The sequence below is a fragment of the Schistocerca nitens genome, chromosome 5, assembly GCF_023898315.1.
Source record: "Schistocerca nitens isolate TAMUIC-IGC-003100 chromosome 5, iqSchNite1.1, whole genome shotgun sequence".
Taxonomy (NCBI): Eukaryota; Metazoa; Arthropoda; class Insecta; order Orthoptera; family Acrididae; genus Schistocerca; species Schistocerca nitens.
The window spans coordinates 281687547-281705798 of NC_064618.1; the positions used below are offsets into that span (position 1 = coordinate 281687547).

Sequence of the window (18252 nt, forward strand, 5' to 3'; positions counted from 1 at the left end):
CCAATTAAAAAAAATAAAAAGTTTAGGCGATCTCTGTAATAGTAAAGTTAACAAGAGTACAAGCAGGAGATTTTCAGTAGAAAACTCGAGATAAGAAGAAAGAGCTCGCAACTTTCAGACTACCTCTTTTTTTTCCAAAAAGCCACTGGGCCTTGAACGTCCTTCATACCAGGACCAGATGCTGAAGCGTAAACAGTGCTGACAGCGAGATTCTGTCGAACTGAAGAGTGTTCTGCCGACTGAAAGATGCCACAGCGCAATACTAAACGAAATGTCGCCCTGTACCTAATACTTCCGGGAAGGAGCGAATAAAGACGTGACAAGCCGAGCCTTGGTCCGCACGCGGTCTGCACACCGTGAAATGTGGCACGCCGTTGCCGGCGCTTGTGTATAATTACTTACCTGATCTCTAGAACAGGGTGGGGCAAACGAAAGTAGCCCGAACGAGTGGACACGGTTGGACGTGAATGTGTGCATATAACCACTCCCCGTCACGATGACACCACGTGTATGTCCTCCACCTGATCCACACTGATTCAGAACTTAGTGGCGGCTGCGTCAATCTATGGGGGAGCAGTGCAAAAGGAACGTTGGTATTCAATAGTGGAGCAGCTGGTGTTCGTTTTGAAAAGTTACGTGACAACAAAGTCGTGGAAACGGTGTGGTCAGCTGTCTGCTGAGAAGTTTAATGGTGTCAAAGTGCCATGCAACGCTTAGTCTAAAAATGGCGACAGATGGGATCTGTTTCGAACAAGTCAAAAAACATTCTGAAACGTGTCCGCAAACCAGAAAAAGGGGCTGAAGTTCACCAGAAAATGCTTCGAGTCCTACTAAATCAATCTGACACCTGTTGCAAGAGCCCGGAATTTCAAGTCGATCATGTATCATGGAAGTATTTCTGCTGTGCCATTTTTATTTGCCCCACCGTGTATAAACCTCTTTGAAGACAGTTTTATCCATCTTGGTGTCACATTTTCTACAAAAGTTAGTGCAGTGTGGTGAATTTACCCTGTGTGGGCGCATTCTCAAGGGAAATATTTGTCATTCATTCATTATTGTATCCTTCTCGCACATAATGTAACTTATTATTGACTAGTTTTCTTTCTAAATCATCCGTACATGTATGGGAGGAGACATCTTGCAAAATCGATGTTATTTGGGTCTAAAAAAAAAAGATTATGACACTTTTAATTCATACGTACTTTCGAACTGTTTTTAACTAATGAAGAAATTATTTACGATGTTATTATAGAGCAACAGACATTCGCCATCTTCTCCTATCTCTTGTTACTAAATGATAAGTGTAGGTGACCAATTTCCTTGTAGCAGGCAGATTATCAGCATTTATTAAGTAAATTGTACTCTATTTGCTAATTGTACTCTATTTGCGCCAGCTTGAGAAACAGGAAGATAGGGGAGTTTCGGTTCCATAGGATGTTTGAATACAGTTGGTCAGATACTCTGGTCGGTGCATACGTGATTTTCAGTGGCTTTCTGTCATCAGTTTACGCTAATACCATGTTCTTCCCACTCTTACATCTCAGAAATACAACAGGAAAACCACTGTACTGTGTGGACAAGCTCGAAACAGAATTTACACATTCGCAGACCGTTACACATCATATTGTACGGTGGTGTTGTTGCATCAGGGAGGGTATTAGGCAGCATAAGGTGCAGTCAAATGAAACGGGACAAATGGAAAAATGTAAGTGAACTGTTTACTATTTCAAAAGTAATCGCCTAACTGGTAATACATTTATCTCCCACTGTGAGACATGGCAGTCAATGCATTCATGGGGGAAAAAAAAGTTGGCAGTTGCCTAAGGATCCAAGATCGTAGCCAGACCAACAGGATAGCGATTTCTGTATTTTTGGAGCCCTGAAGAAAGACATTCGTGGCTGTCAATTTGCTTTGCACGCAGAAATGCACGCCTGGATACAATCATGGTTCCGTAGGCGACCCCAAACATTTTCCTGTGAATACACTAATCACCTTGTCTCACAGTGGGATAAATTTGTTAACTGTTATGCCAATTACGTTGGAAATAATAAACAGAATCAAAAGCCAGAAACACCATGAGCAGTTGCAGACCCACGAAAGAAAGGGGGCTAACTGAAGGAAAAACAAAATGTGGTACTTCTTCGTTGGTAACCTGTTGTCTGTGACTCCTTACAGCAAATGTGTAATGTGAAGCTTAAAAATATTGATAATTCGTGCAGATTAAAACTGTATACTGAAACGTTTTCGAGTCCCTCTGCAGCACACAGTTTTAATCTGTCAGGAAGTTTCAAAACTGTACGCAGTCCACTGCAGAGTGAAAAATCCATTTTGGAGATTAAGAACAATAAATTTCCATGCAGTTTTCCTTTATTCAGGACAAATATCTCTCAAAGAAACGTAATCAGTGTACGTCTCCATCTACATAAGGGAATCTTCATCCAAAGTTTTCACTGACGTACTGGCCAAAGACCCGTATTGCTTCGAAGAATGGCGTCACGATGCCGATGATTTCAGACGCTGGAGGGTCGAAACCTTGGCTGCCACCGCCGGGCAGTTCGATGGTGTAGGCGAGGTCCACTCCGCCGACGGCTTTCGTCCAATCGTCGCTGCTGCCGGCTGACGCATCTGTTCAAACAGCACGTCGGCCTCTTAGTTAGATCAGACATTTTCTAGCCATCGAATCATGGAAACAATTGTATGCCAATAGAGAGAAAAAGGTAAATTAAGTTAAATAAAATGGATGACTAGCCATCTATCTGTAGTGATTTGCTCCAACGACGAAGCAATCATTTCAAACTGTATGAGTTTGGTTTGGTTTGTGGGGCGCTCAACTGCGCGGTCATCAGAGTCAAATTGTATGAGTTGTTTATTCAAGTCCGTATTTTATTAGTTTATATTTTTTCAACCGGACTTCGTATAGCCGGCCGAAGTGGCCGTGCGGTTAAAGGCGCTGCAGTCTGGAACCGCAAGACCGCTACGGTCGCAGGTTCGAATCCTGCCTCGGGCATGGATGTTTGTGATGTCCTTAGGTTAGTTAGGTTTAACTAGTTCTAAGTTCTAGGGGACTAATGACCTCAGCAGTTGAGTCCCATAGTGCTCAGAGCCATTTGAACCATTTTTTTTGGACTTCGTATGAAACTTTCTCATATAACACATCGTTAAATATCCTGAACATTTTTTAATAAATAAAATCAGAAATACCAAAATGTCGAGCTTCAAATTACCGAAATGAAAGTAGTAGCAATAAAAAGTAGATGATCAATCCATTAATTTAGAGCATTTTAAAATGCGAGATGAAGTAAAGAATAGGGGGGGGGGGGGGGCTTCAGTTATAGTCTCTCACTAGCTGTAAAATGGAGTGATTTCAGGAGAGCATGAAAAATCCAAATCAGGATTACTGGGAGATGTACACCAGGCAAACAGCTGTCGTAATTACTGTCTGACAAACCGGCACAGTTCTCTTAAACTGACTAAAAATGGACGTAATGGCTCTGAGCAGTATGGGACTCAACTTCTGAGGTCATTAGTCCCCTAGAACTTAGAACTGGTTAAACCTAACTAACCTAAGGACATCACACACATCCATGCCCGAGACAGGATTCGAACCTGCGACCATAGCAGCCGCGCGGTTCCGGACTGAGCGCCTAGAACCGCTAGACCACCGCGGCCGGCGAAAAATGAACGTAATTTGCGTAGCAGAAACCGGGACACTTCTTCAAGCTAGAGATAAAGTGAATTAATTAATGGAAATATTTTCTAGGTGGTGTGATTACTAGAGGCTATAGCTACACCAAAATAACGGACCTCTGAAAAATCTTTGGGTATTTGTTTGACAGTATCGCGTGCTAACAATGATCTCACAATTGCTGTTGATTTTGTTCTGTCCAGCGTCGCATTTTTGAGGCTCCAGAATCATTAAAAAGTGCGGAGCTTAGCGTACAAGTACAGTCCACTAATTTCAAAGACATATGATATTTAACTGTATGATAACACTTTGATAATTCTGCTTCACAAATTACACGTTCTACCTCATCCCCAGTTCTCTTTCGTTTTATGAAGAACCATTTTTCAGATTTTTTTAAATATTTTTTTTAATTAATACTACTCCGTTGGCATCTGAGGTTTGGTTATTTAGATTGAGAGCGGGAGCTGATATATAGATCCACGCAAGACTTTGGACAAAAATTTGTAGTATAAGAATACTACTCTGAAATTAAAAAATCCGGGCCACCTGCCGTCCCTAAAGGAATGCTGCCGAACAATGCACCAGGAAAAAATTTAAAAAATGAAAAAATAAAAAACGAGGGTGGTTTGATAAGTCTGGTAAATTTCCCTGAAAAAATGGAACACTTTCGTTGCGCCTTCATAATTGGCTATAGTTTCGTATAAAGAATTTCAACAATATGTAGCGTACAGTTTATTGTTGTCAGCCTTCTGCATCTGTGTGTCGGCTACGATTGAAAATGGAAAGAACCGCATTTCGTGCTGTTATTAAACATTTTCATTTGAAGGGTTCGACAGCTGAACAAAACAAAACAGATTTGGACGAAGTTCAGGAGGGCTCTGCACCATCATTAAAGACTATTTATTTTAGATTAATTAATTTAAGCACCCAAGACGACACGCGTTTCTGCCGTTCAATTGAGGTCACTACAAAGGAAGCCAATGACAAAAATCAATCATATTGTAATGCAAGGCCGCCAAAAAAAAAAATTCGTGAGATTGCTGAGACCGTAGGCATCTCAACTGAGGCAGTGCATAATATCGTGCACGTAGAATTGGCTGTGAAGCAACTACGTGTGACGTGGAATTAAAAGACCATTTTTGTCACCTGGTAAGATGATGGCCACAGGTTTTTGGGATTCCCTAAGAATAATCGTCGTCGTATACTTGGAGAAAGGTAGAACCATAACTGGATCCTATTATGTTTCATTGTTAGATCGTATGAAACTTGCATTGGCTCAAACTGGTGCGCCATTCCACACATCAGCGATAACAGTAGCGAAAGTGCATGAATTGGTCTTTGGATTGGTCCCTGAACCACTCTATTCAACAGACTTAGCGCCAAGTGACTTTATTCTGTTCCCTAACTCGAAACTTTGGATTACTGGGAAGAAATTTTCAAGAAATGAGCATATGTTAGTTGCAGTCAAGAGTATTTTGCAGAGTTTGAAAGAAACTATTTTTCCGATAGGATGAAAAAGTTGGAGGATTGGTGGACGAAGTGTATATCCCTCAAAGGAGACTATGTCGAGAAATAATGTGAGTTAAAAAAGGAAAATTTGCAGTCTTATAACATCCACATACTTGAAAAATTCTATGTCGTATTGCGGCACTGAAACGGGTTATTTCAACCTGCTTATGATTAACACAAGCTTACGCAGAGTGTTATTCGAGTCAGTAATAACATGTGTTGACTTTGTTATTATCAACGGCGGACACAATCCAAGAAGTGCGTTGTTATTTTTTACATTTATATTTAATAACAAAGTTGTACGCCTAAAGGTATACCAACGAATGGTGTCCAATAAGAATGACAATCAGCGCATGCGAAAAAAAATTGTAGTTGGGAGGCTACTGAAATACTGCTCAAAGGATAAGGAGCAAGCATGCAACGAGATGTTGTGGCAGGTGTTGCTCATAATCCACATGTTAGCTCCAGAGAAATTACGTGTGCTTTTGGAATAGGTCAGCCTGAGTGCTTCACATTTTACGTGGAAACAGTTTCAATCCGTAACAGGTTTTATTTCACCAGCGCGTCAAGCAGCGTAGTTGCAGAATGGAATTTTATCCCTGGATTCTGTTGCGACATATAGACAACGGACTATCCTCAGAGAACTCTCTTTTCCGAATCACAGAGAGCCGAATGTAAGAAGTATGCATTACTGGCCCGCTGAGAACCAGTACTTGCTGAGGCAGTGGAATGCGAACGTTTAGTGCGGGACTATTGGAGATTATGTGGTGGTTGGTCTTTGGTTCATTCAAGAAACCTTATCAGGTAAAAGATACACAAAATTTCTTTCCGAAGTGTTACCGGCGTACCTGGAGGAAGTACCATTCGAAATACGTAGCTGTATGTGAAACCCGTACGATAGGAAAACGGCTCGCTACACGTGTGTGCCTAGGAAAGCGCTCAACTATCCTTTCCCGGTCGAAGACAGGGCTTCTCTGGGGTAAACTACGTTCTTTCGTGATATCATTTTGTTGCTATTGCTGATGTAATTTTGCAATGAACATGTGTATCTTGACATTAAACTCAGTGCACAAATGTTATTACAAGAAGCAATGAAAAAGTTTCCGTTTGAGGGCGTTGCTGCGGCGTGTATGCAATATAGTGTGAATATTGTCAACATTTCGCGGCCCTGTCATCAACTGCAAAAATATTAATATTAATTTTAATAACAAAGAGCCTCAGTTGCAATGTTTACCTAGATTTAGCTAGGTATCAGTCGGGATAACCCAACCGTCTTGAGAATAAAAGTAACTACCGTTTGTCCATAGTGGACATCGTCAAGCTAAAACTACAAATCCATAAATTATCGTCAGTCTGTAAAAACTTATCTGAAACTACGTCGGCCCCACTTCGCGACCGCGATGCGGCAGCCACGAGTGCTGTACTGGAACTGACCGTAGCGCCGTGAGGCCCGCCTAGGCGGACACAATACCTTGCGCCTGCGCATGAACTGTGTGATAAGTTACTTGTTGGGACAAGACGCGAACCTAACTTCTAACCTTGAATTTACTAGTAAAGTGAAACAAAAGGGCGTATATGTTATCCTGTGCAGAACGTGCTTAGATCGACTGTCTTAACTTTTATGAAGTATTCGTTGGTCATGATATGAGGAAGATATCACGTGCTTACAACGTATGGCCTGTCTAGGAAACTTTTGTGCTTAAGCACGAAGTTTAATCACCTAAAAAGAACTTAGGAGTGGGAAGGATAATATAAAGCCAACCTCGTCATTATTATGACTAGGTCTAAAAATTTTTTTTGAGACGTAAATGTTTAGCACTTGCTTAGCTATGGTTACAACGTATGGACATCCTATTGACTTAGCGCACAAATGGTCATGATTGAACTTATGACGCTACGGTCAGTTCCAGTACAGCACTCGTGGCTGCCGCATCGCAGTCGCAAAGTGGGGCCGAGGCAGTTTCAGATAAGTTTTTACAGTCTGATGATAATTTATGGATTTGTAGTTTTAGCTTGACGATCTCCACTATGGACAAACGGTAGTTACTTTTATTCTGAAGAAGGTTGGGTTATCCCGACTAAAACCTAGCTAAATCTAGGTAAACATTGCAACTGAGACTGTTGGTAATTAAAATTAATATAGTGTGACTTCGACACGGGTATATAGAAGGGCAAGGGATCATTGCGGCATTTGTGTCTCTCCGACGTGCGTGCGTCAAATATGGAAACGTGAACTATGGCGCCATGATTATCAAGTGGATCCAAACAGGACCAACGTGGTGTTACTCTTTTCTCGGCTACCGAAATACCGGTAGACATCCATTGGAGAATGAAGAAAGTGTATGGAGCAGCTTATCTGTCTAAAACTAACGTTGTGGAATGGTTCGCAAATTCATGATAACGCTCGTCCCCATATCGCAATTGTAAGGCAGAAGTCATACCAATTCAAGTGGGAGACACGCGAGACCTCGCCCTATAGTCTTGATCCCGTCCCATGGGATTATCACGCCTTCGGGATGCCAAAAAAGGGCAATGAAGGGTCGGCGATTCCTGTCGGACGAGGACGCGTAGCAGGCAGTTACGGACTTCTTCACGCAGCGTGAAACCATGTTGTAATGTTGTACCAAATGGATATCTCCTACCTGGTTGCCTCAATCCTCGCGTAGATTTTGCTCATTGGCATATCGACTCCGGTCTGTACAGCCTTCGAACAAAAGCTTTTTGATCGCCTCTTATATTTAACTCTTTATACCTGCTACATTTCTTAAAAATACATTCCATTTTTGACGCGCAGTTTATTTCTAGTCTCTGGTAGAAGCAAGAACAATTACCGTCGTTAACTTGTGAAACGCTGCAACTGTGCAATGGACAACCGGTGCTTTATCTTCTGAAGAAAACTAACCAATTACAGTGGATCAGTTGATTTATAGCAACATAGTGAAATGAAATTAATTATCAAGTGGATTACTTTGCTGCTACCTAACAACCGGTGGGCAAGCACTCAATCATTTAATAAATTTATTTTCCCTTCTGCCAAAATATGGGTCTGGTTGTGCGCTGCTGCATTGTGCTCTTAAAAAATTCTTTAAAAAAGTAGTGTGCCAGCCTAAGGAACAGTTAATGAATATAAAACCCAGACATTAAATAAATGAGAGGATAGTAATCTGTTAGGACAAAGTTGTTCAAATTATATTGAATGTTGCATTTATTCAGGTCAAAGAAAGAAGTTACAGAAATGATGGTCTACTGATCCTGAAAATAAGCACAATAATTAAATATGATTTGAAATAGCATTGCAGTGAGCAGAGCGTACACGGGCAAAGTTTACTTTGTGCCGTCGACATTATCCAGTGCACTCATTTGCTAATCTTAGCAAATTTGGTCATTTAACCACTTCACTGGAGTCTGATAAATAATACTGATTCTGAACTCAAAGTTCAATATAACAGTTGATTTTAAAGCAATGTGGGATACATTTCCATAATCGTTAAGTGTTGCACTGAAATAACTGAGTCCAACATTCTACACTTCAAACGAAATTTCCTGGCAGATCAAAACTGTGTGCCGGACGGAGACTCGAACTCGGGACCTTTGCCTTTCGCGGGCAAGTGGTCTACCAACTGAGCTACCCAAGCACCACTCACGGCCCCTCCTCACAGCTTTACTTCTGCCAGTACCTCGCCCCCTACCTTCCACACTTTACAGAAGCTCTCCATTCTACACTCCATCTTATAGTAAGCGGTTCGTAGAGACTGCACAAAATTTTACCCACCACTCTAAGGACAGCAAACGAAAGGCCCCTAAACGTGCTCTCCCTCAACTGTGCTACGTGTCTGTTACTGTAGACACGTCATTGTGGCTATTTACAAGATTTAAACATACCGTATTTCATATTAAACATACAACATACAATATGGTAATTTGTATACATTAATGCACAGATTAAATTTATAAATAGTTACAGTTACGTCTTTTAGATAACTCTTTTACGCTACAAATCTGAACTACAAGAACCTAGCCAAATACATGACTTTCTCCTCTATCACGCTGCCCTGCTGTTCTAGTCAACTACTGCTCCTACAAACTTATCGTAATAAATTATCATGTTAATACACACAAACAGTAAAGCGCAATGGTATCAATAGTTGACGCTTAGGGTACCCTTGCTTTGCAACTGTGGGGATTATCTGTTCTGGTATTCGTTAACAGTAATATGGGATTTTATTTACAACCGATTCCTCTTTTGCATTCTCTTTTATATGAGAAATTTTCAGTAATCGTGAATACTTTTGCTATAATCAGTTTTTACGTATAATTATTAATTACATTGCTAATATCGGTCCTAGAAAAGAAGTGACAATTGTACTGGAACCGCTCTTTTATGACGAGTTCAATGATGTATTCAGAATTGCTGTAGCTAGTCTGGAACTAACGTCACGCTTTTTGGCGAATATTTCAAGTATTCGCATTTTTATATTGCAGATAACATTGTAAAAACACAGCCACTGCAATACAGTATTTCACACCAAGACAAGACCGTGACAGTTATCACAAGTCTCTTCCTGTGCGGCAATCACAGCAAGTGGGCGAGAACCGGACACTGGCTGGCGGTGACACGTGGAAGTTCTCGACGGTCCGGGAGGCGTGCTAGGATGGCCGAGGCGCCGGCACGGTAGCTAAACGTGTTCAGTCAGCGGGTTTAGCTTCCCTCTGTAATAATAAAACTGAGTGAACGGATCAATGAACAACATGAACGAGTGTCACCGGATGTCCGCCACGAAGACATTAAAAAAAAAGTTGGGTCCGAGTCCCTGTTAGATACAAATTTTCATTGTCACCAACAGAGTGTGTAGCTTGAGTCTGATCGTATTCGCAATTGTTAATACATTTCTCGCTTTCACATATCAGCGCTGACATTCTCTCTCCATGCTGGTGTCCCTTGCGAGAAGGCATGCAGACCCCATACTTATTCGTATTTGCCTTCCAGTTCACGTGTCTGTCTCTCTCTGTTTCACTTGCGTCTAGCTGGAGCGCCCATCAGCCTGGCGTGACAGCTATGTGTAACAGCACGAGGTTCATCATTAGACAGCAATCGGTTTCACGTTCAAAGCAGATAAACCTGAAGTCCTAAATGTTGGAGTTATGCCGTTGAACGCGTCTCTCTTAGAACTACGAGAGCTCTACCTGAAAAAGCGGAGCTAATATCAATATCTCTGTAATTACTACAGCTATGAAAAGAGGCTTTACGTCATTTAGTGGGCACTTTTTCACATTTCATTCGAGGGTGAAAGAGAATTATTTTGCTTTAAACGTTCCGTAAATATTTGAGAACAACTTAGCTGAAGCATCCTGTTTATCAATACGATGTAGAAATGGTAGAAATGTATTTATGCTTTAAAAGAAAATGAAGAAGACCTGGTCATTATCGCTTCTTTAAGAGTATGTGGAAGCCCACATTATCGTAGGCTCCGACAGTATCAATAAAAATGGATCCTACGTACTTTTTCCTAATAAAGGCCTCTCTGATTTCAATAGAACCATGCTATTTTGTGCTGTCACTTTTCCTAAACCCGTATTGAAGTTTAGATACTTTATTATTAAATTCGGACTCAAACGTATAACTGATTTTCGCTATTCTGAGGTACTGCTTATACATGAAGTTAAAGGAGCTGGACGCAACGCAGAGACCAACTATAAGTCTTATCCTGGCCTCAGAAGATGTATTACAATTTGGATGGTGCAACTCGGAGGCAAAACTTAGCACTATAGTAGGTGAGTCAGGAGAAAAGGAACATGCGTTGAGGGGTGATAGAGTTGGTGATCCTCAAACAAAAACGTCTTATGGACATATGCCCTATGCCGAATGGTTTCCGAGATAGAATACCTTTAATGTCAGTTTTGTACGTTTTCCTTGAATACTTCGAAAACCACGGCCTGTAGCGTAAACGTGTCCCAGTACAAAATTAAATACGTTAATTCCTACAAATAAGGCCCTATTCATTTTTTTCTCTAGGGCTAATAATTTGTGCGAAGGGAGCAGAGAATATTGAAAATATCGTGCGACGCGCATGCCCTGTAACTTCGTTAGTTTTTGTAGGACAGTTTGCGGTAATTTCTTGACTTGACGGACAAAAAATGTCCCGTATCCATTGTTCGTCTCTAGTCCCTCAACACTACTGCGGCACGTTGTAAACAATGAAAATGTACTGAATAATACAAAAAAATTAACAATGTACATAAAATGTGTTTTGTCTCGGAAACCATTCGGAATAGGGCATATGCCCCAGTCAAGTGTTTTGTTCAGGATCACCGATACTATCTCCTCCCAAAGTGTGTACCTTTCCTCCGGACTAACCTTGTGAACTTTTCAGCACCAGCGTTTTAGCTGGGTTAGGGAGCTTGTGAAAAATACGTAGAATAATTCGTAAGGACTCTCCGTGTAAATATACTGGAGTTTATACCTAAGGTATCTGCTAAGAACAACACACACACACATGCCCGAGGGAGGACTCGAACCTACGACGGGGGGAGCCGCGCGGACCGTGACAAGGCGCACGAGACCGCGCGGCTACCCCGCGCAGCTTTCTGCAACGGAACTCGACCCTACAGTCATTCATTTTCTTTTTGAAGAAATCAGTCTCTTCATCTGTTCTTTTGGATTCTAAATAAGGAGGTTCTGATTGAGAGTTGCGTCAAGACATTTCCTGTTCTGAAGCATTCACTGTCCCGCCGTACAGTCTCTCTCCTTCCAAAGAAATTCATCGGCTCTTTCTCTGGGATACATTTTCCATTTCCTTCCTTCATGGGTGTCGTCAGACAAATCGATACCTTTGCTTATTTACCAAGCCGTTTGACTCTGTGGACACTAATTCGCTGAATAAATTCCGTCGAGGCTTCTAAAAGTTCTCTTCGCCAAACTAATGTCACGTCTGTAGGTGTATGCGAGAACCCGGCGAAATTTCAATGCAAAAGTGATCTGATCCGGTGGGTCGCGATGAAAATTCCAAGTGGATATCAGCGAAAAATCAGGAGCGGACAGCTTTAAGCCCGAAATCTAGAGCCGGCGGAACGGAGTGGGGACTAATGTTGGTATTTAGTACAACTAAACCCAACCAAGAAGGACTTCACTTTAGATCACTTGCTCAAAATCAAGTGCGCAAATGGATGCGAACGTGTCATCCTCGCAAGTATACGACATGTATGGCTTATGATATTTATTATGCACTTATGAGTTGATGAGTCCACATCCATTTGAGCACACATGGAACTAGCTAGCTGTCCTTAATAAATTATTCTGTTAAACGAACAGCCTGATGCAAATAATGTTGCTCATTAAAATATCTAGCAAGATGAGAATTACTCGACAATTCTTCAAAGAGTACGCTTGTTTGATTACTCACTGATCGCATACGCGTTCCGTTTCTTGAAGGAAACTAAAAGCAAGATGAGTACTCACACAGGACGACCGTCGACTCTCCAACCGTGTAGGTGGGACCACCCGCTGCTTCTTGGGCAGCATTGGCCGCGTCACCCAACGCTTGCTGCGAGGATAAAAAAAAAGGAGTGTTGTTTGGTAATAAAATACAAAGATGAATGACGTTGCTGTGAATTTATTTATTTTTATTTACATCTGACATATGATTTAAAATGAATTATGAACGTAGGAAAAATTGCTCACCAGTGTTTCCCAGTTATCAGGCATGTCAGCAGTGTAGCTCCACGGGTAGAGTATATACTGCAAAGAGAACAAAAAATTATTCATCATTTGGGGAAGTGCACGCAGAATGTGATAATATTGAAAATGCTACATCTATGCTTACTCCCACAGGATGTTTGTTTTAACTTCAGTCAACTAAATATCTCGAAAAGGACGCATCGCACAAAAAAAAAAAAAGTTCTAGATGAAAAATTAATGTCAGTAAAGGGAACATCTGTGTGGGCTCCACCTGGCCGCCACCTAATCACCCCTCCTGCGTGCGTTGGGTCAATTTTACATCTTCATATGTGAGTTCCCCGTTTTTACTGCATATTTTAATCTTACGCCAAAAAATACGTACAGTGCACTCAATACCATCGTTTTCCATTCGTGGTAGATGGCGCTATAGTGCGCATATACAAAGTGTGCCAGGTTTTGCTATTAGGAATCGATGTATTTGGTTCTACGCATCATTTATAATGTAAATGTGAACCTTTGGGCTCTAACGGTTGATACTCATATTTGTATTCGATATGTACTTTAATGTTGCAAATTTGGTTGTACAGTATGATATAGTTAGCCGTATCAATGTCTGGTTAAAAACTGCGTTTTGTGTGATCTAGGAACAACGTGGATGTAACAGTTTTCTGTTTCCATCGGGATGCTTGATGTCTGAGAGTCCCCTAGCGTCTCGCCATCTGGATGCTTGATTGCAGTGAGTATCTAGGGCAGGTGCGCCTGTCATTATCACTTCAAGGACATTTCACGTAATTACAATGGTTATGGTTTGTATTCAGCCGGTAGCCGCGTAGCGGTCACCTCCATGGCGGTGTTCGAGGGCATCCACATAAATCAAGCATACCGATGGTTAGGGAACTCGCCACAATCAACCCAGTAAAATCATGAAACTACATTACCATACAAGCAGCTTATTTGCAAGAAATTTCAATGTCAAGCCATATTATTTGTACTGTACAATAACATTTGCAACACTCAAGTAACGTTTGAACAGCAATGTAAATCGTTAGAATACAAAGGTGTACATTTACATCGTAAATAAAATGTGGAATGAAATGCCTATGATCTTAATTGTAAAAACAAGCACATTTGATATTTGTTGATTATAGAGCCGTCTACCACGATTGGGAAACAATGGTATGAGTAGACAGTAGGATAATTTCTACTGCTTGTCTGCATCTCGCCTGATCTCTCCCCATTTGAGAACGTTCGGAGCATTATGAGAAGGGTTCTTCAACCATCTCGGGATTTTAACGATCTAACGGGCCAGTTGGTTGAATTTTGTCCTACGTCCCTCAGAAGGACATCCAACAATCCTGTGCCAAGCCGAGTAACTGCTTGCATAAGGGCCAGAACGTAACCAACGCGTTATTGTTTTGCTGAATTTGTGAAGCTCTTTATCTTGAATAAATCATCTACTTTACCTGAAAATTTAATCGTTTGTCACTACATGTACGTTATATCTACCGATTTACGTCTTATTCGGATAACACCTCCGTGGTGCGTCGTTTGTTTTGTCTTAGAGTGTACGAGGGTTATTCATTAATTAACCTTCGATTGGCTATTAAGAATAAAATGCTCGTTTTCTGATGGCGCTTGCGTGGTTGGAAAGGGAGACTTTCATGGTTAACTAACGTCTGTCAACCATCTGCGTTCGTCAGTGTGTAAGCCTCAAGCGATTGTAATGGGCCGTGTTATTGGGTCTCTCGCCATTTGCGACGTGCGTTCTGTTATTCGCTTCCTGCTCGGAGAAGGAGTCAACGACGCCAAGGTTTATCGTCTATTGTGGCGTGTGTATGGGGATGGTACTGTATATGACAGTGTTGTGAAGGAACGGTTCAAAAAATTCAAGGCTGGTCGCACAGAGTACATGCTGAAAGTGGTCGAGGACGACATTCAGAATTGAATCATGAACTTGTACAAGATGTTCACGAAATGATGCGTGCGTTTATTGTTTCCGATCTTTCTGATGATGAACCTTAGACTTCAAGGAAAACCCTCTTTAAAATTGTCTCAGGGAGATTAGGTAACCATATGTTTTGTGTGCTGTGAGTACAAAAATGTCTTAATTGATGTTCCATAAAGCTAAAAGAACGTGTTCGGCCTTGACGCTCCTTCAGCGCTACTACGAAGGAAAAGAGGAATTTCGCAACAGAATCGTGTGGGAGAAAGCGGAGGGTGCAGTATTTCAATTCTGACACTAAGCAATAGTCCAAAAAGTGGGTGCACAATCATTGTCCAATTAGCCCTAAAAATTCGAACAGATTGCAAAATGATGGTTACAGTTTTCCTTGTGATCGCCAAGGACTTTTGACTACAGTTTTCATGAGAGTAACGCGTGAGAATATTGTGATATCACAGATTCATTGTGAGATTCTTACGAAACTCGGTAGGTCAATTCAAAACAATCGGTTCTGGATGATTACCGAAGGAATCGTTCTCCTTCACGGTAGTCCCCAACACTATGTTGCGAATCGAACAAAGGAAAAACTCGAGCTTTTTGGCAGGGAGATTTTTCAACACCGCTCTTATACGAGTAGCTCGGACTTCGCACCAAACGACCTTTATCTTTTCTTCAATAGGAAAGACTGGCTGACTTCACAGCACGACCAACAGTGATCTCAAGGACGCTGTCAACAATTGGCTGAAGCACCAGGAGGAACCATTCTTTAATCAAAGCATAAGCTGGTGTCACGGTACGGCAAATGTTTGAATAAACAAGTCAAACGAAGTCGAAATTAGTGTAAGCAGGGCTAAGCGCGAAGCGTCCGACGAATACGAAAGTAAAACTCTAGCTACTAACTTGATGGAAAATCATAAGAAGTTCTGTCTTCTGTTAAATTAGTAAACCAATCGAAGGTTATGTCCAGTCACTCAACAATGACATTGAAACAAAGAATAACACAGCAAAAGCGTCTTTTTTTCAAAATTGTTTCAGCGACAAGATCACACTGTGTTCCCTCTTTAATTCGTCACACAAACGACAAAAATGACAGATATCGAAATAAGTGAGAGAAAAGTAACTGAAATCGCTCATCAGAGGAAAGGCCACTGGACCTGACGGGATACCAATACGATTTTACGCAGAGTATGTGAAAGAACTTTTCCCTTTTCTAGTAGCAATGTATCGGAGATCTCTTGAGGAGCGAAGCGTTCTTAATGATTAGTAAACAGCGCAGTTCACTCGCGTTTTCAAGAAACTTCGTCGAAGAGGCACAAAAAACTATACGCCTACACCTCTGACGTCCGACTGTTGTAGGATTTTGGAACATGACTTATACTAGCGTGTCATGCCATTTCTGGAGACCGTGAAGCTCCTCGAAGACAACGAGGCCCTATTCATCCACGAGACACAGAAAGCATCAGACACAGGCGCGTAGGTTCCTTGATTTCCGCGGTCGATACAGTTCTCCACTGTCACCTAACGAACAGAACACGAATGTACGGAATATCAGACCAATTTTGTGATTGAACTGAATAATTAGTAGCAAACACAACACAGCACCTCATTCTGAATGGAGAAAAATCTTGAGACGTAAAAGTAACTTCGAGCGTGCACCACGTGAATGTTATATGACCGTTACTTTTCAGAATATATCTAAATGATTTAGTAGATAATGTCGGAAGTTCCATTAGTATTTTCGCGGATGATGCGGTTATGTACAGAGAACTTGAAACACTGGAAAATTGAAGCGAAATTCAGACTGGACTGCACAGAGGTTCGACACTTGATGCAGCATGAACAGATGTAACGTACTGTGAATATGTAGACAAAAGGCCCCTTTTTGTATGATTACAAAATTGCGAAACACTCACTGCAAGCACTTACTTCCATTAAATATCTAGGAATATGCGTATGGACCAATCTGAAGTGGAACAACCACATAAAATTAATTGTGAGCGGAAGAATCTTCAGAAATTGTAGTCCATCAACAAAGGAAATAGCTCACAAAACACTCGTTCAGCCAGTACTTCAATATTAAACTTCCCGGCAGATTAAAACTGTGTGCGAGACTCGAACTCGGGACCCTGCCTTTCGCGGGCAAGTGCTCTGCCAACTGAGCTACCCAAGCACGACTCACGCCCCGTCCTCACAGATTTAATTCCGCCAGTAGCACTTGCCCGCGAAAGGCAAAGGTCCCGAGTTCGAGTCTCGGTCCGGCACACAGTTTCATATCACCGCACACTCCGCTGTAGAGTGAAAATTTCATTCTAGTACTTCAATATTGTTCATCATTATGGGATCCGTACCAAATGGGGCCGATAGGGGAAATAGAGGATATTCAGAGAAGAGGAGCATGTTTTGTTACAGATTCATTTAGCAAGCGCGAAAGTGCACAGAACGCTCAGCAAACTCCGGTGGCAGACGCTGCAACAGTCATTCTGCATCACGTTACGGTCCACTGTTAAAGTTCTGCGAGTGTACATTCCTCGAAAACTCAACCAATATATTGCTCCTTACTACGTCTATCTCGCGAAAAGATCATTAAGGCAAAATTAGAGAGACGCGAGCCCACAGGAGGCTTACCAGTGTTCATGGTAACGGCTAGCAATAATAAAAATTTTTGTTGTGTTCTGCTTCCATCATTTTGCCTTAGTCTCAGGCAGTGGCATGAGCAGTTACGTAAACTACTCCACAGTATGAGATTGTCACTTTGCAGCGGAGTGTGCGCTGATATGATACTTCCTGGCAGATTAAAACTGTGTGCCGGACCGAGAATCGAACTCGGGACCATTGCCTTTCGCGGGCAAGTGCTCTACCAACTGAGCTACCCAAGCACGACTCATGCCCCGTCCTCTCAGCTCTACTTCTGCCAGTACCTCGTCTCCTACCTTCCAAACTTAACAGGTTCGCGGGAGAGCTTCTGTAAAGTTTGGAAGGTAGGAGACGAGGTACTGGCAGAAGTGCCGGCCGCGGTGGTCTCGCGGTTCTAGGCGCGCAGTCCGGAACCGCGCGACTGCTACGGTCGCAGGTTCGACTCCTGCCTCGGGCATGGATGTGTGTGATGTCCTTAGGTTAGTTAGGTTTAAGTAGTTCTAAGTTCTAGGGGACTGATGACCACAGCTGTTAAGTCCCATAGTGCTCAGAGCCATTTGAACTGGCAGAAGTAGAGCTGTGAGGACGGGGCGTGAGTCGTGCTTGGGTAGCTCAGTTGGTAGAGCACTTGCCCGCGAAAGGCAATGGTCCCGAGTTCGAGTCTCGGTCCGACACACAGTTTTAATGTACCAGGAAGTATCTTACTCCACAGTACTTGTTGGCGGCTCGCACCCGCTATTACGCTGACGTAGGGACGCCACCACGGTGTTGCTGAGTGAGGGACGCCAAATTCCTGCCACAAACAC

The 18252-nt window shown here is 42.1% G+C and overlaps 1 protein-coding gene across 1 annotated transcript in view; it reads right to left on the reverse strand.

Moving 5' to 3' along the window:
* Positions 1-2350: 2350 nt before the first annotated feature.
* LOC126260012 (carboxypeptidase B-like) overlaps positions 2351-18252 on the reverse strand; it is an 83119-nt gene continuing 67217 nt past the window's right edge. Inside the window, exons 7-9 of the mRNA XM_049957172.1 lie at positions 12874-12930; positions 12652-12736; positions 2351-2626 (exon numbers count right to left, since the gene is read on the reverse strand). Coding sequence (XP_049813129.1) covers positions 2436-2626; positions 12652-12736; positions 12874-12930 — 333 coding nt within the window. The 3' untranslated portion in view covers positions 2351-2435. The remainder of the gene's footprint in view (positions 2627-12651; positions 12737-12873; positions 12931-18252) is intronic.